The sequence below is a fragment of the Carassius auratus genome, chromosome 38 (genome assembly GCF_003368295.1).
Source record: "Carassius auratus strain Wakin chromosome 38, ASM336829v1, whole genome shotgun sequence".
Lineage (NCBI taxonomy): Eukaryota > Metazoa > Chordata > Actinopteri > Cypriniformes > Cyprinidae > Carassius > Carassius auratus.
In genome coordinates, this window is record NC_039280.1 from 9,959,872 (window position 1) to 9,981,795 (window position 21,924).

General features: G+C 36.6%; 3 protein-coding genes across 3 annotated transcripts; 1 reads left to right on the forward strand and 2 right to left on the reverse strand.

The window, feature by feature from the left end:
- Nucleotides 1-5,645: 5,645 nt before the first annotated feature.
- On the reverse strand, nucleotides 5,646-13,628 carry adam8a (ADAM metallopeptidase domain 8a). Its single transcript, XM_026223962.1, has 25 exons — nucleotides 13,451-13,628; nucleotides 13,230-13,333; nucleotides 13,053-13,126; nucleotides 12,871-12,949; nucleotides 12,719-12,795; nucleotides 12,260-12,443; nucleotides 11,791-11,856; nucleotides 11,641-11,709; nucleotides 11,366-11,535; nucleotides 11,099-11,180; nucleotides 10,839-10,972; nucleotides 10,532-10,709; nucleotides 9,902-9,991; nucleotides 9,588-9,783; nucleotides 9,331-9,397; nucleotides 9,073-9,241; nucleotides 8,902-8,979; nucleotides 8,541-8,625; nucleotides 8,328-8,445; nucleotides 8,049-8,232; nucleotides 7,900-7,935; nucleotides 7,740-7,796; nucleotides 6,452-6,529; nucleotides 6,274-6,348; nucleotides 5,646-6,107 (listed from the first exon to the last, which is right to left on the reverse strand). Exons 1-25 carry the CDS (start codon nucleotides 13,500-13,502, stop codon nucleotides 6,063-6,065), a joined length of 2,547 nt encoding a protein of 848 aa, XP_026079747.1. The 5' UTR covers nucleotides 13,503-13,628; the 3' UTR covers nucleotides 5,646-6,062.
- A 1,375-nt stretch (nucleotides 13,629-15,003) lies between these two features.
- Nucleotides 15,004-17,709, forward strand: znf511 (zinc finger protein 511). Its single transcript, XM_026223963.1, has 6 exons — nucleotides 15,004-15,273; nucleotides 15,471-15,544; nucleotides 15,976-16,177; nucleotides 16,956-17,080; nucleotides 17,251-17,430; nucleotides 17,534-17,709. The coding sequence occupies exons 1-6, from the start codon at nucleotides 15,076-15,078 to the stop codon at nucleotides 17,598-17,600; spliced, it is 846 nt and encodes a 281-aa protein (XP_026079748.1). The 5' UTR covers nucleotides 15,004-15,075; the 3' UTR covers nucleotides 17,601-17,709.
- Nucleotides 17,710-18,511: 802 nt separating this feature from the next.
- On the reverse strand, nucleotides 18,512-21,137 carry msx3 (muscle segment homeobox 3). Its single transcript, XM_026223964.1, has 2 exons — nucleotides 20,601-21,137; nucleotides 18,512-20,082 (listed from the first exon to the last, which is right to left on the reverse strand). Exons 1-2 carry the CDS (start codon nucleotides 21,007-21,009, stop codon nucleotides 19,667-19,669), a joined length of 825 nt encoding a protein of 274 aa, XP_026079749.1. The 5' UTR covers nucleotides 21,010-21,137; the 3' UTR covers nucleotides 18,512-19,666.
- Between the last annotated feature and the right edge of the window lie 787 nt (nucleotides 21,138-21,924).

Here is a 21,924-nt window from a genome sequence, read left to right on the forward strand (position 1 = left end):
ATATAAACTGAGATCCCCTGTCTGAGACCACGTTTACCGGGAGGCCATGAAGCCGAAAGACGTGATCTAAAACAGTAACCGCTGTCTCCTTGGCTGTAGGTAATTTGGGCAAGGGAATGAAATGTGCCGCCTTCGAGAATCGGTCCACTACAGTCAAAACGACTGTCATGCCATTAGAGGGCGGGAGGTCGGTGACAAAATCTAGAGCGATATGTGACCAGGGTCTCGAAGGGACAGACAGCGGTTGAAGGAGCCCATCAGGAGGTCTGTTAGATGACTTACCACTGGCGCAAACTGAACAAGCCAAAACAAAATCGCGGACATCGCGAGCCATACGCGGCCACCAGAATCGTTGTCTAACCAACCCATTAGTTCTACTTATCCCTGGATGACAAGCCATGTTGGAACAATGACCCCACTGGACAACTTCAGACCTTAACTCTTCCGGCACAAATAAGCAGTTCTAATGTACTCTAAATTCTTATGATCGGTCCAAACAAGAAAGGGACCCCTGAACCCTCTAACCAGTGGCGCCACTCCTCCAACGCTAATTTGACCGCCAACAACTCTCTATTGCCAATGTCATAATTACGTTCGGCAGGAGATAATCGATGAAAGAAAAACGCGCAAGGGTGGACCTTATCGCGTGAAGCAGCACGTTGGGACAACACTGCTCCTACCCCCACCTCTGATGCGTCGACCTCCACCACGAACTGCCGTGTGGGGTCAGGGGCGACAAGGATGAGAGCCGAAACAGAGCGGTTCTTGAGGTTAGAGAACGCAGCCTCTGCTGCGTCAGACCACCTGAACGGCGTACTGGGGGAGGTCAAGGCTGTCAGACGAGAGGCTAGTTGGCTGTAATTACGAATAAAACGCCGATAGAAATTGGCGAACCCCAGAAACCGCTGTAGGGCCTTACGGGAATCTGGAGATGGCCTATCTATCATAGCCTTTACCTTGTCAGGGTCCATTCGTATTCCCTCAGACGATACAATATACCCTAGGAAGGGGACCGACTGTGCATGGAATACACACTTCTCCGCCTTGACAAAAAGCCCATTCTCTAATAACCTCTGGAGCACTCGTCTGACATGTTGAACATGTTCCTGGAGAGATGAAGAAAAATTCAGTATGTCATCCAGGTAAACATTTATAAACTGATCTACCATATCTCTCAACACGTCATTCACGATTGCTTGGAAAACCCAGGGCGAGTTGGAGAGCCCGAACGGCATCACCAAGTACTCAAAGTGCCATCTAGGGGTATTGGAGGCGGTTTTCCATTCATCCCCCTTCCTGATGCGGACCAAATGGTAAGCGTTACGTAAATCCAATTTTGTGAATATGGATGCTCCCTGCAACCTCTCGAAAGCTGAAGACATGAGTGGTAAAGGATAAGTATTCTTAATCGTAATGTTGTTCAGCTCTCGGTAGTCAACGCAAGGTTGCAGAGAACCATCCTTCTTACCCACAAAAAAGAACCCCGCACCCGCTGGAGAAGAGGAAGGACGGATGAACCCAGAGGCTAAGGATCAGAAATTTATTTCTCCATGGCCTCCCTCTCAGGAATAGGAAGAGAGTATAACTTGCCCTTAGGCGGAGACTTACCTGACACTAAGTCTATGGCACAGTCGTAGGGACGATGCGGAGGGAGAGAAGCAGCACGGGACTTACTGAACACTTCCTTCAGGTCCAGATACTCAACGGGCACGTTTGTAGCAGCAGGCGTGCAAGCCGAAGCACGCTGGAACCACGCTCAAAGAACAGTGATGACTAAAAGCATGGCTAAAAGCTAAAGCTAAGAAGCAAAGCTAAAAGTAAACTAAAAGCAGGCATGACTGATAGCAGAAGCAAATCTAAAAGCTAAAAGCATACTAAAGTCGACATGACTGATGACAAAAAACTAAACGCAAGCTAAAAGCAGAATTTTATGGTGTCCTGAGTATTTCAACTGGCCTGTTGGCGACACCTCAAAATGTTGTCTTGACCAATCAGATATTTTCCTTGCTCGGGGGTAACATAAATCATATGTTATCTTATCAAGCATGTGGTCCAAATTTTCCCGCTCTTGCAGGGTCTAATTTTGGAGATAATTTCTATAACAAGAATAGGGTACATTTGACAAATAACTGATGGTCATGACTGTTTCAAGCTAACAGATTCAAACACATACACACTAAACATGAATATGTGTCCTTAAGCTATGCCATAGTTATTAAAAGACATACACAATAAGTGATTATAACATGATAGTCAAATGTGTGGGTTATATATAAATGAATATGGAGTTAAGTGATGGATTGATTAATTTATAAGTCATTTTGAGTTCATTTTGGTCCATTTATATCTAGAAAAACAGTTTCTGTGCCATTCTCTGACATAAAGATTTCTGTGGAACCAGAGGTTAAAAGGGGTGGGGGGGTGGGGGGCTTGGGTTGTCAATCCAAGGACCTTGAGTATTACTCTCATGGGTTTACATGTGATGTCCGGCGTTGCATCTCAATTACTTGCCCCAAATTTGACAATCTCTTCTCAGAATTGAAATTGTCAATAATGGTTCTAGTGCTGTTAATGTCGAAAACTGTTCTGTGAAAGAGTTGGTTGGTTGGTTAACTTGTTTCTTACTTGTGGCACTAGGACTGATTCATGACCTCCTGTTGTCTTCCTGAGGAATTTGGCTCATGTTTCAACCACAGTCCTGATCGACTCTTTAATTTGTCTGGTTCGGGTCAGATAAGCTACAACTTTTTGAAGTTCAATCCACATACTAATCTATAATCTTAATAATTAAGACTCTCTGTATCATTTTAGAGTTTACATGGCCTTGAATTTAAACAATTTAACTGAAGACTTTTTTTGAAGGACCCTCAGAAACCCTACGAACATAGTCAGTGCAAACATTTCTGTCATGCATTTAGCAAAAACCTTTTGTTGACGATGCATTTTACCTAATTTGAGTCAAGTACAACTCTGGTGTCCCCCTTTGTTAGTGTGTAGTGAATTATTAATATTAGAGAGAGTAGCCTACTTTGATTATGGTTGCACCTAATAAGACTAAGAATTATTTTAATGATCAATATGTGAAAAAAGTTCAGATAGGAGGTCAAACATTAAAAAACTCATCGCCTGCAAGTACTGTACAATTCTATAGGTCTGAAGAGACTCATGAAATCATACAAAAGAGAAGGCAGCCAGTTCAATATTTGTGGCAAAATATTTTAAAGGGCTTGAGTATTGTCTGTTACTGTATAATATAGTTTATACTCAGAAAGCAGAACTGAGATGGCATTTATTGCAAGTTTTCAAATGCACATGAAGACTATTTTTCCAGGCATGCTTTTCATGAGTGAAGATTTCTTAAAATAGTGTAAAAATCTTGTCTAGTCTCATTCTTGTGAACCCTATCTCGTGTCTAGTCTCAGATTTTTGCCTTCACTTTGATGTTGCTTACATCTATTTCAACGTGTTTACACTTATATTTGATTATTTGTTATTTAAAATGTATAACACTTATATAAAATGTATTATAATTATTATTATTATTCTGTTCTCTAATGTAATTTTCAGAACCAGGTGTTTTTGCTTAAAGCATTAATCTCACTAAATTTTTATACATTTCTCTTAAGCGATCGTTTAACTCGATTAAACTCTTTAGTTATAAAAGTTTGCTTAAATGAGTTGTTGACATGACATGGCATTTTCATTGTCACAAGATAAAAAATGTTGTCATTTAAAATGTATTTGTCTTACACAAAAACTGCTTTGTTATTAGATTTATTATTATTGTTATTATTATTGTAATTTTTTTTTAGCTAAATCTCAAAATTGTCTTGCGGTGTGACTGTCTAAAGGATGTTCAATAAATAACAACTTTTATAAATTAAAAATAAAAGCATACAATTGTTAATAAATATGCATCTATTTAAGTAATTGGCCATCTTTTTTTTCATCCATATATTTCTAAAAGCATATGAACTTTGAACTTTGTCTTCCGGTATGACAGGATATCCTGTTTTTAAACTCCACAGACAACTTTAATTAGTTAAAAGGCCAGAATACTTTTTTTTACAAAAAAAGTGTTTTTTACTGCATATTTGTCAACTACCCAAATATATATTTCCTATCTATATCTTGAAAGATAAATAAGTAAAACAAATTGGTAAAACTTTACTAGGTGTCAGTGTAGAATGTGTACATTGGGATGGGATGCGGGTGGTTAGGTAAAAATGTAGGTATAGGGGTCCCTTTTAAAAATCTGCTGAGGGCCCCTAAAACACTAGGGCCGGCCCTGACCGCCCTACTGTAGATTATAACCAATGGGAACCTAAATCCACATTTTTATGTTTTACAGTATTTATCTGATCTGCACTGTCAAGTTGTAGTGCTGTAATATTCCAAATCCTGTAAAAAAAAAAAAGATTAAGACAGGGTCAAATAACTGATCATTCAACCATTATAAAGAAAGAGGAAATTATATAGAAAGAAAGATGCTGTAGCAATGCAAATGCAAATACACACACAGACCCACCAGTGTGCCATCTAATTGTTTTTCTGGCAGTTTCTCCTCTTTCAACACTCTCAGAGAGCAAAGGACTGGTTCGATGTACCCTGTGTGCTGACTACAATATTCTTCACCGTCTCTTCAGGTATATGGAAGTTCAGCTTGGCGAAAATGTTTCTGAAATGAGAACATAATGCACTTGTGTGTTGTTCAATTCTAGACAAACATAAAAGATGTTTATTTGGTAGGAAACTGCTGTCTATTTCCCCCACTGCTCTACATATGCTGTCTAGGCAGATTTTTAGACTCAGTCAGTGTTAAACAGTTCAGCTGGAGATCCCAGTGTTGTTGCTGAGGTGTAATGTCACATTCCTCCAATTCCTTGGGGAATATATCAAGCGACACGGGGGGCTCAGATAAGCAGCGCAGTGTTTGCTTTACTGTCTGCGTGGAGAACAAATAAATCTGCTTGACTGTTCAGGGTGCTCCAGTTACTCGCATGCGTGTAGTTGCGCAGCTCCACCAGTTTAGGGAAGAAATGCTTCACTTCCTCTAAATCATTAAAATACTCAATGACAACAATACTGAACTTAGTAAAATGTTATATAGCCAATTATATTATAATTTTGAATATGAGTGTTTGAATCATTACTAGGCAACGAAAATACAGGGCGCTGTAGAGGTCAAACATGTTTGACGCGATTCAAATATATGGAAATAAACCAAATAAACTGATTAAAAGAGAAATGTGAAAAACTTTATTATAGTTAACAAATGATACCAAAAAAAAAAACACTGAAAAAAAAAAAAAAAAAAAAGAGTACAATCAGACCAGCTGAGATCATTGCACGTTTTGAATTTAAATATTTGGTGGGCAAAGATTGTTTTGCCTTTGTCTGAGAGCACAAAACCACAAGGATCACAACCAAACAACAAAGAGAATGTAAAAAATATATATAAATAAAGCAAATTACTAATGTAAGGACAAATTATGCTTCAGAAAGGTCACATGGCTCAAGCTTTTTTACAGGTCCCCTCTTGAAATTTCAAAAAGTAAATAGGAAGTTCTACACAAAATCATGAAAATCAAATTTCAATTACAAGATATAAAACTGCAAATACATAAAAGCTGCATAAACAAAAATTTATGTACCATAATACACTGAAAAAAAAGAGAGAACCTTTGATCCCCCACTTAGACAGCAATGTGACTTTAAAAGGAGGAACTCTGTAGACTTTCATAGACACAATCTGAACGGACTGAAAACATTTGCAAATAACATTCTTTAAAATTGAAGTATAAAATAAATAAACAGGAAAAGAAAGTCAAATTACAAAACAAACAACAACAACAAAAAGTACCAAAATAATAAAGCGATTCCCACAGTGCAAATCTTACATTCTGCTTTACCTTCTCCTTAACTTCATCTTATTATTCAGAGCTACACCACAGAAAACAACAACACAAACTTTGTTCAGCTTGTAAACTGCTGCCCATGTTTTGTTAACCAAGGTTCTTCTGAAGCTCCCAGTGATTTAGAGTAACTCATATTGTTCCAGATCATCTGGTCTTAACAGGAGGCTTCAGTGCAACTTTCTGGATTACCTACAGTAAATGCAAAAGAGCTTTTAAAACACAGACATTTTCTCACTAGACTGCCAAGCAGTTTGAATAAATTAGCATTAACAATTTATTTTTTCTGATAATTGACAGCATATTTTATAGTTTATATGTGAACTGCTGAATGGAAAGCAATAAAACCATACAACACCTGAGGTGGACTGAATGCTGGCTGCAACCCAGTAGGCTTCACAGGAGGCACTGGAGGTGGTTTTGATTTTGTCCCCTATCAGTGCATACAAAGAATGGTTAATAGTATTGAATGGTATTTTTGTCAGATGGTGTGCTTTATGTTGACTAAATTATTCAAGTAAACAATTGCCTCTTACAGGTTTAGATGTGAGTGGTGGCAATGGTCTTGATGGAGGGAGTGGTTTAGTTGGTGGAAGTAGGGGCTTTGCCTGAAACTAAATTTAGACATGACATAAGTGACACAATGCTCTTTAGTCTCACAGTATTTTCAAGTCACCTCTGTTTTATGTCACATCTCTAATAAGCTTAGAGTCACTAAAAGTAACCAACATTAAAATGAAAATTATACATAAAAGTGGGGTATGTATTTTTTCAAAAATGCTTTAGAGTCAGGCTGAGGACCAAAACAAACTTGTAGCCAATCAGCCGTAAGGAGCGTGTCTACTCATGATGTGGAGGAGAAAGTGTTCAGTCCACATGAAGGACATTAGCCGAGCTGAGTGATGACAGAAAGATAAAAATCAAGAGAGCGATCGGACCCCGAGGTTGCTTTGTTTCCTCTTGATAGGTGAATGAAATTGGTTTTGCTTTGTTTCACAGAACTAATATATGCTGGCTTTTGCTTGAATACGCTCGTGTGTCATGTTGGCTTGTTTGTTCATTTGCAATCATATTGTAGTTCCCTTAACATTCATTTCCACACCCTATAAGCCTGGACCATATAAACCTAATCCACTGTCTGTTTCAAGCGTCAGCTCCCAAAGTTTGTCCGAAAAGTAAGATAATGTGTTTAATACAGCAGATTCTGCCTTAATCATTGCCTGGGTTGTGTACATATGTGTGGGGCGAAGCTATTAAAATATACCATGTTTGTTTTTCTGATTTTGAAATATCAACATTGACTACCAGAAATCACTTACCCCACCTTTAATTATACAATATATTCTCTATCATTAAAAAAATTGGGGTTGGTACAATTTGTAGAAATCTGTTGTACTCAACATAGGCTGCATTAATTTGATAAAATGCAGTAAAAACAGTTATATTGTGAAATGTTTCCAATTTAAATATATTTAAAAATCTAATTTATTCCTGTGATGAAAGAGCTGAATTTTCCAATGCCAGTCTTAAATGATCCCTCAGAAGTAAATCTGCTATCAATCAATAGAAATCAAGCACTAATGTTGATTAAGTGCTCAAGAAACGTTTCTTATTATAATCAGTTTATTATCGGTAATATTTTGATGAAAATCATGTTTTTTTTAGGATTCTTTGATGAATAGAAAAATTTTAAAGAGGTCTTTATGCTGTCTTTTTTTATCAATTCAAAGCATCCTCGTTGATAAAAGTATTTATTTCTTTTAAAAAAAATATCTTGATAATTTTGAATGCTAGTAGTGCATTTTAAGATACTCTGTGCCTCACCTGAACAGGATGAATGTTTCTGGAAATACCAGGAGGTGGGCCGGAAGGCTTCACAATCTAATAGAATATGGAACACACATTTTTATTTTTGTTAAAACTGTTTTAGTTTTAAATAATAGTTTTAAATAAATTACATGCATTTTTAAAGAGGATAAACTACCTGTTCTGTCCTAGTTTGTGGTGCATTCTTTGGAGGCTGTGCATAGTGAGAAATAAGTGGTAGAAAGATTAAGTCTTTGATCCTAAAATTGACTTTTAATGCAAGCACAAATTGAACAGCCCTTTTCAAGGCTAAATGAATGACTTTACCATTGGTGCTGGTCTAGAGGCCGTAGCTGGAGAGTAAAGAGGTTTGCAGGCCAGAGTAGTGGATGACTCGAGGAAAGTTGGTTGACTTATGCGTGATTGTGTGAATCTGGGACTGTTCTTTGCACTTCCTGGTTGGAACGCCTGATTACACTGGCCTGAGGAGGTGTGGATGTCCTTCAAAGACCTTTTCGAATAGAATGCATTTCATTACTAGTACAGTGATTTAAATGACAACAGATATGTATAGTTCATGATTATCAGCTGCATAACAGATCCTACCTTTTCTTTCTAAATTCTGTTATTTTGTTCCAGTGACACACAAGTGCTCCAATAATAATGATCAACCCAAGAACAACTACAGATGCAGTCACACCAATTATCACAGATTCTTTTGTCACTGTTAAGATATAATTTTGACACGGCATAGCATTAGTTTTGTATGGTCAATGACTGAATTACGTCAAGTTATAAAGAAGAAAGGATGTGGTTTACTTTTTTGACGTTCTGAGAATTGAACATCACAGTGAGGTGGTGCCCAGCCTGGATCACAGTGACACTTCCTCTCATGGTTACAAACCTTTAAAATAGAAGTCAGTAATATGTTTACACATATTTCTGCTTTTAAATGATCGGTCTCTAATGCAAATTTAAGATGGATAATAAAAAAAAAACTAGGATGAATAGTTTTAGCACATACAAGCAATGACTTTCACAATATCACAGAATTACAAATATTGCATGCAACACTGTTTTTCTTAGAGAAAGAGAGAGAGAGAGAAAACAGAAAATTTGTTATAAAAGTAATGGATTTTTTTTTTATAATTAATATAATATATATATAAAAATCACACACCCCATGACTGTTGCATTTGTCAGAGCAGTCCTCACTGCCGTATATACTGATGTCTTGGCAAAGGTTGTGGTAACACACCTGTTGGTTATAACAAATAAAAAAAAATTAAATAAAGATTTTATACACTTTGTACTTTTTTTGTAAGGCAGTATGCATTCATTATTTACTTGCCTTATTAAGGTCACATTTGGTGCCTGCTGGAACCATTCCTAAGTCACCTGTGGGTGAGGAATCCACAGCTATGTAGCAGTTTTTTGAATTAATTGTTACTGTTGATATTCTATTGGTTATGGGGAACGAATTCCCACCATAACAGTATATTTTCCCACACATCATGTGCCTGTAGGATTCAGAATACCATTGTGTCAACAATTTACAAAATATTATTTGTAGTCTTCAGCCATCAAAGAAAAGTTAAGTTACACTTACTCATCACTCTTGGAGGTTCTGTCATATACATTATTACGAAAGCAGATGTTAGAATCCACTTTAGCATCTAAACATGTACAAGATATTGATGTTAATATATATTTTTTATTTTCCTAAATTTCTTTATGAATCTTTATTTTACAAAAAACACATTAATTTAACAAAAAAAAGCTGTAAAGATTTTGTTAAAATCTTTGTAAAAAGGATAAAAGAGGACACAAAGCGGTTTCTGAGCAATGGCTGAGTAAGAATTTTACCTGATCCCCACAGCAACTTGCAGTGCTCCTTATGTGTAGGACATTGTCCATTGTAACAGTAGCCTTGGTTATAATTGCAAGGGATTCCATTCATCTTATATTCATCTTCAGGACAGAAGGCTGACTCTCCTGTACAGTACTCGTCCAAATCACAGTCGTGAGCACTCTTTCTGCATATGCTATCGGAATGTTTCAGCTACAAGGGAGGATTAACAAAACAGATTAAGGCAATAATCTACATTTACATGTATTTTCAGTCTAATATCAACTAGTTTGGTCTTCCTGTGGGACCTGGTAGGCAGCTTTGCCGATACCTGGCAATTGTGGCAGCACTCTCCATGCGCACAATGGGCACCTTGGGTTAGTCGACACGTGGTGGCATTGCAGCAGGGATTGTTGCATTCCTATAATTGAAATAAAAAATGGATGGAAAAAAAGTAAAAACATTTTTTTATAGAAATTAATACTTTTATTCAGCAAGGACACATTCAATTTATCAAAAGTGAAGACTCAAAGACATAACGTTGTTCTTTTGAACCTTATTTTCATCAAAGAACATTGAGGAAAAACAAGCAGCAAACTTATTTCCAAGATTGATAATAAGAAATGTTTTCCGAGCAGCAAATCAGCATATGAGAATGATTTCTGAAAGGTCATGTGACACTGAAGACTGGAGTAATAAATGCTGAAACTTCAGCTTTGCATCACAGGAATAAATTAGAATTTTAAATATAATCATGCATTTTAAATTGCATTCATGGTTATTTGAAATTTAAATATTTCATAATAAGTTATAATAACATTACAGAACATTACATACAGTCAGAAAGAATACAGAAAAAACAGTAGTCAAATACACAACTCTATTTTAGTCATACTTTAACTAAGAAGCCAAAGTTGCATCAACTTACATTATGAACAACTAATTTTATAAAATGTCACACCTCAACAGTTCCGCAGTCACATTCCTCGCCCTTTTCAACAAAAGCATTTCCACAAACTGGGCCTCCATATAATTCACCCTCATTTGGTACATCTAGTAGACAGCTGGTGTCATAGCTCTGCAAAAACTCCTTTAAGGACGATTTACTGCAAGTACTAAATAAATCAGGGTAAACATACCTGTTGGAAAAGTATGTAAGAAATGTTACGGTCTGTGAAAAAACAGCAGAAACCAAATACAATAGTTGCCTATCTCTTGTGCCATTGCATAAATGTATTCTAATCAAAAGTATTTTCAGTTAGCCTCACCCAATGGTGTCTGACATGACGCAGCCCTTGTCAGAAGAGCATGCACAGTTTGAATCATCATGAGACATGCCCAAATTATGTCCCATTTCATGGGCAATGGTAGATGCCACTGCAATGGGATTTTCATTATGGTCCTTTGTAAAGAAAAAACACCAAATGTCATTATATAATCCACCACAACCAAAGCTTTTTCAAACATTAGAAAAGTAAAATTTTTAATCTATTAGTTTACATATGCAAACATATGCTCATAAAAATACCTGATTCACAGCACCAGAGGATGAGGAGCACATAGCATGCATTGGGGCCAACCCAACTGTTGTTCCTTCAAAATCTACACCACTGATGAAAAAAGAGAACGTGAGGCATAAAAGTTTAATGTTTTAAAGCTTGTGGTTAGATGTATTTAAGGATAAATACATCTAACCACAATATTCCCTTATATATTTAAGGGAAGTGTGTAGTTTGAGTAAAAATGTGGCATTCACGGCTCAGAAAGTGATTAAGATGAGCAATCAGTGACTCACGTAACAAACTGGGCATTGTCATGCTTCTTCCTCTTGAGAAGGCTATCTTGACGCCATAGTAGAAATCGTTCCAGAGTAACTTTTGGTATATCGCTGACATCAATCAGGTTTCTATTAGACCAAATCTCAAGCCCAACCAACCTGACACGTAAGTTTAAAGGCCGGTAAAGCTGAACGTGGACAACAACAAACAATTATATAAATAATATTTTAAAAAATAATTTAATCATCATGCATAACCTGTTAATTAATGAAAGACCAAAGTTGTCTGATACCTTGTCTACGTGATTTGCAACCAACATCATTCTTTCTTCAATCTTCTTGAAACTTCCAAACTTCTGGTACTGAAGGAAAATATGTAGATATATTTTAACAATCTACATATCAGTACTCAAGATATTTTTCCCCATTAAAGAAATTCGTACCTCTGTATTATCAATGACCAAAACCATCTCAACAATCCGCTGTCCTCCTACGGGGGCTTTGTTTTTCTGAAGAACAGTGGAAATAAAGTTATTGTCATAAAACTGTTCATTGTAAACACATTATAAATAAGATATTGAGGTACAAATTAAACATGCTGCTTAATTATGAAATAAGGAGCGAGTATATGATTATTTTCTAAGTTGGAAACCAACACTAAATAATATATGGTTAAATATATGATGCTAAACACAGTATATTTCTTATATAATAAGCTTACATTCCACAATAGATGATTACTTGCTTGAATACATGCCATTAATTTACTGCACAATTCTGCCATATGGACATTACTTTGATAAAAAATTAATTGAAATGTAGAAACATTTATATCATGTAAAGCTGTGCTGAAGCAATATGTATTACAAAAAGCACCATATGAACTAAACTGAATCATTAGAATATCATTACCATATTTTTGCCTTTATACAGCCCACTAGACTTTGGACCAAGGTCATAGACGGTGTCATTAATGTATCCAAAGACCCCTTGCTTGGTCCTTAAATGCTCTTGCTTATAAATTGCATGGTCACCATCCACAGACTCTTCTAGGGGCTCAATCAAGTAAACTTGATTTTTGACCCTCAGAAACCCTCTAAATGATGAACAAGATACAATATATTAATGAGGGAGAAATGTGAAATATTTGTTGATATTAACTGTACACATTTAGAAGTTATTTAGATCACACTGTTTAAAGCAACTTATTAAAGGCACAGTCCAAGAAATGCAACTCTGAAATATCTTTTTTACTGTACACAAAGTGGACTCAGCGTATATTTAACACATTTTGATACTAATTTTAATGCATTTAATATTCAATCACATCTATAGTTTACAAAATTGGCTTAAAATTGAAAATGTTCTTACTCCATGCCAGAGCAAAGTCCAACACTGACTGAAGATTCCTCAAAATTATGGACATGTCCCTGATAGTAGCAGTGATCCTAAAGTCAAAATCATAAACAGTTGAGCAGTAACATTCATATGTCAAACAGAAACAAGCTACTATTTAAACATACAGTGTTGTCTGAAGACTTTGTCTCTGAAAGCCCATCTTTGGTATAATGTGAGAGGGTGTAATGTTTTCCTAAAAGCTCCCTGTTGAAAAAGAAAGAAAGAAGGAAAGAAAGTTTAATTAGTCTGGGTATGAATACAAGATCAGAGTATAAGTTGTTATATTTCTAAACAGCCATATTCTCACCTATTTTTGTGCAAAGAAATTGTGAAGTTCCTCCCATCTACAGCCAAATCATATTCAAGATGTTCAGGATATATCTGAAAGGATGAAAGCAAGCATGCATGAATAAAAGTCAAATCAAGCATCCAAAGAGATGTCAATATTATTTCAGTTTACAAAACTAGTCTGAAAAAAGCGGACCTTGAGAGCAGAGGCGCTCCTCCTCGCTCGCTCTTTCAGAGCCTGAGGTCGGAGTCGGATCACATCATAGCGCATCACATGAGGTAAAGCTGCCTCGAGATTCTCTAAAGCAACAGTGAATAAACAAAGCATCAGTATGTGTTACCTGTAAATTAAAAACGCATCACGCACCGTGACATGATTCGCGCTGTAAAATAATCTTCATAAAGCTGCGCGCTCACCCCATGTATAAACAAAAGAAAGCAGTGATATAAATAATCCAGTGTATCTCATGGTTCACTGTCCTGTGGACTCGCTCCGGGACTCGTGGGCAGCTGTGGGACCTTGACTACTTGAAAGTTCAAGCTCCGCCTCGGTTATCCGGTAAATTAGCATGAAGAGACTACCTCCTCGTCCGGTAACAGCAAACCGGTCACTAATGAGTCACGGGCCTGTAAATGTGTCAGTATTTTTTCATTGTGTAAATGTGGCACAACAATACTTTTTAATTATTTGTTTTGTTATTAACGATTTCTAGGCTACATTAGACCTATGTAGCCTAGGCCACCAGACAGAATATAATTTAGAGCACTTTTCAACTCTGTAACTAAATCAAATATTATTTCTGTTCAAATTAATACTACCTCATAGAATCCTCCGATAGTCGGTTTAGATGGGGGAAGATGCGCCTCTAAGGAGAATGTGCTGATATTTTTAAATTACCAAATTTAGCAAGTTTCACAGGATGATACATCAACCATGATATTAAAGGAAATTATAAGTGCTTCACAGAACCAAATTATTCATAAATTGCCTGTCTAGGGCAAGAAGCCTTTAGGTCTGGGGTGTCAAACTCGATTCCAGGAGAGCCGGAGCCCTGAAGAGTTTAGATTAAACCCTAATTAAACGCACCTGATACAACTAGGATCAAGTCCCTTATGCTTATTTGAAAACTACATGGTATGTGTGTTTGAGCAAGTCTGGAACACACCTCTGCAGGGCTCGAATTAAGTTTGACACCTCTGATATAAATATTTAATTGCTTATATTTTAATCTAATATCACATTAGCAACGCTGTGAATTCCAATAACCTATAAGTTTAAATAAATATCGAAAATGTCTAAAATACACATCGTAGCTTTATTTTTGTTCTGCTTTGCCAACAGAAATTGTGCAATTTCCTGGAAGATGTCATAAAGGACATAAGAGTTGGGAAAGAAAGTGTAATTGAGGACACAGGAAACACACGCACACGTAAAATAAACACCATTTAAAACAACATTCCAAATAAAACTTAAGCTTCTTAAAAACTTACTTTAATATTTTGACTAGAAAAAAATAATTTAAAAACACTTGGATTAGTTATAAATATATTGCCAAACTACATGAAACAGTAAGACAATAAAAAAAATTATTGTCGTTTAAGGGAACTAACTGATATAATTTAAATTTGTTTTTTTGTTTTGGTCAGTTTAGCCAATATATTGAGATGTTAATTATTAATATAATTATGTGATACTAAGGACAAAAGGTTTGGAAAATGGATGAAGAGCAAAACTGGAATGACTGTGCTGACATCCTGTGGTTATATTCCGCAGGTGCACTTTTGACAGTTTTGCTTTAGTTCCTTTTGGTCCTGCAGGCAATGCTTATAAGACTTATATGTAAAACTATAAAATATAAACCATGTTGTAATTATTATGTTGAACTTTGTTTTGTATCAAAATAAAATGGCAAGACAGCTTCTCAAGCAATCGTACACCCTGCGTGCCCTCCTTAGTTTGAGGACTTTTATTTTGACACGGAATCCCAAGGCGGTTGTAGGCTTCATGTAGTATGTTGATACAATGCTATAGCTAGAATAAAATGATGCAACCTGAATTAATTGAACTGTTGGGGTCTGCAACACCCAAAATTCTTGCGGAAAAGATACCGGTGATTGAAAATAGGGAATCGGAGTGGCTTGGTTTACAACAAAAAGAAAGTGGGAATGAAAATGCTGCTTCTCCTTTTAGCTTCAGACCTCAACGACTTCGACTTGCTGCAGAAGATGAATTTTTTGAGGTTTGTAGATTGATCGTTATTTTTTATTGCACTTCAGAAAAGTTCCTTCCCTTTGCTAGTATAGAAACAATTTCCTGTTTATCTCTCAGTGTGTGTGTTACTTAAGAGTGACGAAGTTAGTAGAGAGTACATGACTGTAATGACGTAATGTTGGGGTATTTAGCAAAATCCTTATTTCTTAATGTATAATTCAACAGGATGGCGACATACACAGGCACATGTACCTGCAGGATGTCGTGACGGCTATTGCAGATGATGAACATGCTCCGACGTGAGTAACGTGGTTTCACGATTAATATTACTTTATAAATTAAGCAAATATGAATTAAGAAATGATTAATGATCATAAGTGAATTGATAGATGCAATTGAGATCATTAGTATTCATCTTATTGGTTAAAGCTTTTAAAACTAAATTGCTAATTACCATGTCTATGGAGAATATCAGTCGATGTTGTTATATTAATGGTCAACGGACTGTATCTTTCTTTCTTTGTGGCTGTCATTTTGTAATTTGACAGTGTAGATTTTAGTATTATTATTGAGTAATGTCATGTCACCATATCAGATGAGGTCAAGTTCTGGGAATCTCCACCATAAGTTTACTGGTGACTTCACTTGGATGAGTGCTAGAACATTTTGAGCAACTGACTTCCTCTTGAATTGATACAATGTGCCACTGATATTTCAACCCTCTTCCCAGTATCTCTGAGTTCAGGTGTCACATCGCGGGATGCAGGCAGTTATTTGACACTTTGGAAGGGTATGAACACCACTACAATTCATTACATCGAAATGTGTGTTCCAACTGCAAGCGCTCATTTCCATCAAACCGACTGCTGGAGGTGCACATCCTGGAGTGGCATGACTCTCTCTTCCAAGTCATGGCAGAGAAACAATGCATGGTAATATCATTTGTAACATCAGATGTTATAGGAGTGTAGGGAGAGATGGATATTGTTGTATGAAGTTGTGGGTCATGTTAAGTGGTATTTGTAGGATTAAATGTTTACTAGGTCTAGGCTGATGATACACAGGGCAACTTTTTGAGCAATGTTGCTCGGGCACTTTCCCACTGAGAATGGGTAACATATTTCTATCTGGATACATTAGATTGGTTTTGGGCCCTGTGTCTCCCCTTGTTGCACACTGATGGCAACATTAATGAAAACGTTGCCCCTGTTTATAATCAGCCTTAATTTTATTTACTACATTTTAATTAAGTTGATAAGGATTTAAATGTCATTGCAAGGCAGCCTTCAATTAATTAATTATTTAAGAACAGCGGCTGCAAAAAAATATATATATATATTTTAGCAGTTTGTTTTTGTATTTCATACTCACAGCACATATGCTTTTGATGCTTTTATATCACTCTTGCACTGGAAAACTACATAAAATAATTTAAAAATATATATATTCATAACTATTTTATATACATCAAAATCAAATATCTTATGTAGCGAAATGCTGCCACCTACTGGTTTCAATAGCGAGTTGCTTTAATTCATTGCGTGTTTCAGTAGTTTGAAACCGATTTTAATGGGACAGAAATACCAGTTGTAAAAGAATATGAGCACGTTTCCTCCTCCCTGTTTAAACCAGCAAATATATTTCAGTTTTGCTATTTTTATGAAAACATTTTATTTTTGCTGATTGTGTGTTGTTAATCTCGATTTTCAGTATGAATGCTTGGTTGAGGGATGTGGACTGAAATTCAAAACAAGCAAAGAGAGGAAAGATCATCTTATCAGAACACATAGCTATCCAGCAGACTTCAGATTTGACAAAGCAAAGAAGAGCGGAAGGTTTGGTGTTAATACTACTGTAAATTATGGGCCATTTTAGAATATAGGAATTTTAATTTTGCTCTCATATCCAGTCATTTAATATTTTACCCTAAATGGCCTAATATAATTAGCTACTTTTATCACTTTAGATTTTTATTTATTTATCATAATCTCATGCTAATCAACAGAATGCGAGAAAGAAAGACCCAACAGAAGAAGGATGCAAATATGGAGGTTTCTGAAACAGCAACTGTTCACCAAGAAAGCGAGTCGATGGACTTCTCCTTGACCCCGGACCCAGAAAGCGTGAAGACTGTAGAAACAGAACCAGTGCAGACAGCTAATCTAAAGCCAAAATATTCATACAAGTGGGTGAATTTATGGTCATGGATTCATATAAATGATTAAGTTTCATTACCCTGTAGACTCAGTGATCAGAACTATTTGTGTTGATTATTATCTTTCCTCCAGAGTTCCATCATCCATTTGCTTCGGTCAAGGCTCAGTCAGAGGCTTCAGAGGAAGAAGAAAGAAGTAGGCCAGCGTTTTTATTAAATGCAAACAATTTACCACGTTTGCTTGGTAAATCATTTGTTTGTCCAGAGCAGTATTTTTGTAATAAAACTTGTCAAAGCAGTCTTTAAAAATGTCTTGTCTCTTTTTATGGTTGAGATTAGAAATCAGTTGCAAAACTTTGGCAGTCGGTTGTGGAGAGGAGATTGAAAGTCTAATAAGTCTTTAAATATGTTCACAAATATTCAACTTTATAAATATACATTATGTAGCCTATTCAAATAAATGTAAGCGTTTTGAGACCTAAAGGTGCTTTCAACCAATGGCACAAACATGTCGCTAGATGTTTCAGACTCAAATGCGTGCGTGTAGCCTAATGATGGCGAGTAAAACTCGCGCAAAAACTACTAATTAAAAACTCAAGACGCGTTGCAACTGATGTATTCTCGCTCGTTTTGACGAGGATTTGGATTTTGTAACACTATAAATAACATGAAGGTTATCTGAAGGGCTCGTATCTGCATGTAGTCTACTTAAAATTTTTTATTACTTTTTTTGGTCGTGAAGTTAAACGTAAAACGTGTGATATTTTATTTTATACAATGCTTTATTTTGCTTGTTATTGGAATATGTTTCTTTTTTCTGTGTATTATTAATATAATCTTCATGTCCTTGATATTATTATTAGGCTATTATTATCATTATTATTATTGTCCGTTTAGCCCTGATTATTAGCCTAAATTAAACGTTTGTTGTCAGTATCCGAAACAATTTAATACATGGAGCAACAGTTAAACTACAAATTATAAAAGCGAGCTACTTAGCGCATCGATTAGACTTTTGATTTAGGTTTATGTATGACAAAACAAAACAAAAATCATCTAGCGGAGTACTGAAATAAAAGTTTTTAAACGTAGAAATAATAACATTGTACACTTCAGTCTCTGTGAGATTTATTTTTTAATGCAAAAGATTATTTTTCTAATTTGTATATACATATAAAATATACAATAATTTACAGAAGATAAATGTAAACAGTGTATAAATATCAGCAATTCTATTTGTAATTTATTCAAATGGGGAATGCAAAATCTGTAATATATACGTGTATTTACAATGATAAAAATCTAGACATTAATCTTACAACCTAGCAAACTAGCATACATGTAGTCTACTGAAGGGATTATGGCTAAACAGGCGAAAAATCTATCAACAGGCCAAAAGTCCTCTGTATCCAACGTTTGGGAGGTGAAGTTTAGTAAAAAAATAAAAATGGTATAAAGGACGATGCTGGTTGTCTCTGCATCTAGTTCCTCTTCAATAAAGACCAACAGAATAACAAGCCACGTATTTCAACCTAAGACTGGGTAACCTGTCAAATTAATGCAAAAAGGAAAAAAGACCTATGGGCCTATTGGTAGTGTTTTCGCAAATTGTAGCTAACTGGGTACAATCCTTGTAATAGGCTATGCTAGAAAATATTTGGTTTGCGTGAAAAAACACGTATTCATTTTTTAAAAGGCTCACATTGACCATCTATGTAGGCCCGAATTTTGCAGCCTATAGCCAAGTAATTGAAAGTAGCAATCTCATAAGACATAGTTGAACTGTACTGTCAGTCGCAACAAGCTCTTTAAGTTAGAAAAATCTTAGTAATAATTATAAGGTAATTTCTTTAAGAGCTTTGTTGGAACTGGTACAGGCCATGCATACATTTCAGAGCACACTAGGTGTTTTCTAGCGCATCTCTTATTAACAAGTGATACTGATCTAGACACTTGCCAAATCGGCGGTGCCCTCAGTAGAAATGATCTCTTTCAAATTATTTTCTCTGAGACTAAGACAATTAGCCACATTATCTGTATGCTTAGATAATACAGGATAAAGTATTCAGGAAAGAGTCATTACACTTTTAAAGCCAATTTGTGGACTCATACTTTTGGAATAAACTGTGTAGATCACAAGAGTAATATCTTTTAAATTGCTGTAGAGTTCTTTAAACAAAACATATTTTGCTCTTATTTCACTCGTCTTCTGACTGGCAGAACCGCTCGTGCTACAGACGGTGAACTGAAGGACGTGCTCACAAAGTTAAGACAAATAATACATTCCGTAGGTCACCGGCCCACCAAAAAGTCCTGGGACTGGTAAGGCAGGTCTAGGAAAGGAACTGGACGGTCCGTAGAGGGGTGGAGAACCAACGTGTGTTCCGAGGGGGAACGGAAAGGCGAACGCAGGTAATAATGGCTTGGTTGCAAGTTTGAGTTTCTCTAGTTCGGCCTCTTGTAGTCTTTTTGCCTTTGCTCGCCTGTTTTGAAACCAGATTTTAACTTGAGTCTCTGTGAGGTTGAGTGAATTGGAAAATTCCGCTCTCTCTGCAATAGAAAGATACTGTTTTTGACGAAATTTTCTCTCCAAAGCGAGCAGCTGTGAGGTGGTGAACGGGGTCCGCGGTTTTCGGTTGTTCTTATGCTTTCTGAGGGTGCACGGAGGTGGACTTGAGTGCCCTGCGAACAAATAACAAAACATTGAACTGATTAGTTTGACAAATTATATTACAGTGATATTACTTTAGGCGACATTAAATTACACTGCCTTGATAGTTACTTTTTCTGCAGAAAGCAACGCGTTTATTTTCAGCATTATGAGGAGAATAATTATGCATTAGCCTATGTGCGAAATCAGGTTAATATTAAAATGTCTACATACAGATATGGAAATATAGCCTGTTTTTTGTCATTCAAATCGATCCACTAAACTTTCTTTTTTTTTTTTTGCAACTTGTCTTTGCAGACGTAGCTGGTCGACTTGCTGGATGACATCAGGCTCTTCCTCTCCACGCCTCACATTCTTTTAATTTGTATACAAAAGTCTAATTTTAAATCTAAACGAGCTTGATTAAATATAGTATACATATTGCTCGATTTTATTTTTATCAGTGCGTTTTACTATAGCCTAGTCTATGTAAAGCATGCATGTTTTAGTCTATAATATTATTGACAGGCTTCCCTGCTGAGCCACTCACTTGGTGGAGAAGTGTACGAGGGAGTCTGAAACCAGCCGGACTGTCCCTTGTCATTTAGTTCTTCCATATCTCCTCTTTTGCAGTCGGATAGGTTGGAGACGCTCTCCACTGGGATCTTTCTATCTGCGTAAAGCGCAATGGGCGAGAGCCTCAGCCGCTCATCTCCACCGGAGGTCGGAGAAATAATACCAGATTCAGATGACGTGTATAAAGTCCGCGTGCTTGTTCTGTCTGATATTAAAGATTCCACACTGAACGGAAGACTCAGCGCCTTGCCTTTACATCCTTTGACAGCCGCTTTATCGTTGCTTTGTGCCTCCTCTTTGTCTGCGCTTTTGCCTTCCTGTAGTTTTCCTTCTTGGGAGAGTGGCCCTTGAAAAGAATTCATCATGGATGATAAAGGGGCCATACAATAAGAATATGAGTCGTCCTGAATTTTACTCGTTCACCAGTGCCTCTCCCTTCTGCCGCCGCGCGTTTGCGACGCTTGCCTCACTCTTCTAGCAGAGCGCACTCGCAGCTATAAACTTCCAAAAGTTCTCTTTTTTCCCTGCCGCCCTCCAATCGGCTGGACATTTCACCCACATGACTTTCCGCGTGCCCGTCCTGATTGGTCAAACCAGTTTCTTTGAGACGTCACAATGATTTTGAAAGAAATGTTGCATGGTTAATCATACTTGTCTTGCCGAGGTGGTTTATTGATTGCTCTGGGGGCTCCAGTCTTGGAGGCAAGGAGCCATTTGAGAAGTTTTGTTGCAATTAACCAGAGGGGATGTCTGTATAGCGGGCCTCCGTACTCATTAACTGAACTCTTATTGGAAACATACAGCGAAACAAACCATTTCCTTGGCTTATTCGTCCACGATTTCTGAGAGTTTTCTTTATAAAAGCGCTGTATAGTGGAGATAGTGGAAAACGTTTTTATAACGCATGTGGGATAGAATTTTAAGGGGTTTTATTGAATGTGTAGAAAATTAAGGCCTGTGATATACTACTAGTTTTTTTTCCTCCGAGATAAAGATTTTTTTTTATTTTTATTTTTTTACTTTTTTAAAAAAAAATTAAATTCTAAATCGCATAGTCTGTTTCGCCTGAAAAACAAAAACCAGTGTTTAATGGAAAAAACAGTCTCAGCTTTTTCCGTAAAACTGTGACGGGACAAAATGATGTGACTGAACTGACTATGATTTTGTCACGCTGCATTACAACAATTTAAAGCTTGTCTTGGCCCTTTAAGGCTGCAGAAAGCCTCTATTGAGGCGCAACTGGCAACCCCTCACCGAAAGTCAAAGCATTTCATAACGCAGACAAGCCCTGTTTTGGA

Bases quoted from the DNA above. Each gene is read 5' to 3' on its own strand.
- adam8a (XM_026223962.1), bottom strand. From the start codon at position 13,502: ATGAGATACACTGGATTATTTATATCACTGCTTTCTTTTGTTTATACA. The intron at 9,242-9,330 runs GTAAGTGTAACT...TGAATCCTACAG, and splicing joins AGAACCTCCAAGAGTGATGA to GCACATGATGTGTGGGAAAA. The intron at 6,349-6,451 runs GTAAGAGGCAAT...ATGCACTGATAG, and splicing joins CACCACTCACATCTAAACCT to GGGACAAAATCAAAACCACC.
- znf511 (XM_026223963.1), top strand. From the start codon at position 15,076: ATGATGCAACCTGAATTAATTGAACTGTTGGGGTCTGCAACACCCAAA. The intron at 15,274-15,470 runs GTTTGTAGATTG...ATAATTCAACAG, and splicing joins CAGAAGATGAATTTTTTGAG to GATGGCGACATACACAGGCA. The intron at 17,431-17,533 runs GTGGGTGAATTT...TCTTTCCTCCAG, and splicing joins AAGCCAAAATATTCATACAA to AGTTCCATCATCCATTTGCT.
- msx3 (XM_026223964.1), bottom strand. From the start codon at position 21,009: ATGGCCCCTTTATCATCCATGATGAATTCTTTTCAAGGGCCACTCTCC. The intron at 20,083-20,600 runs GTGAGTGGCTCA...ATTTGTTCGCAG, and splicing joins CTCGTACACTTCTCCACCAA to GGCACTCAAGTCCACCTCCG.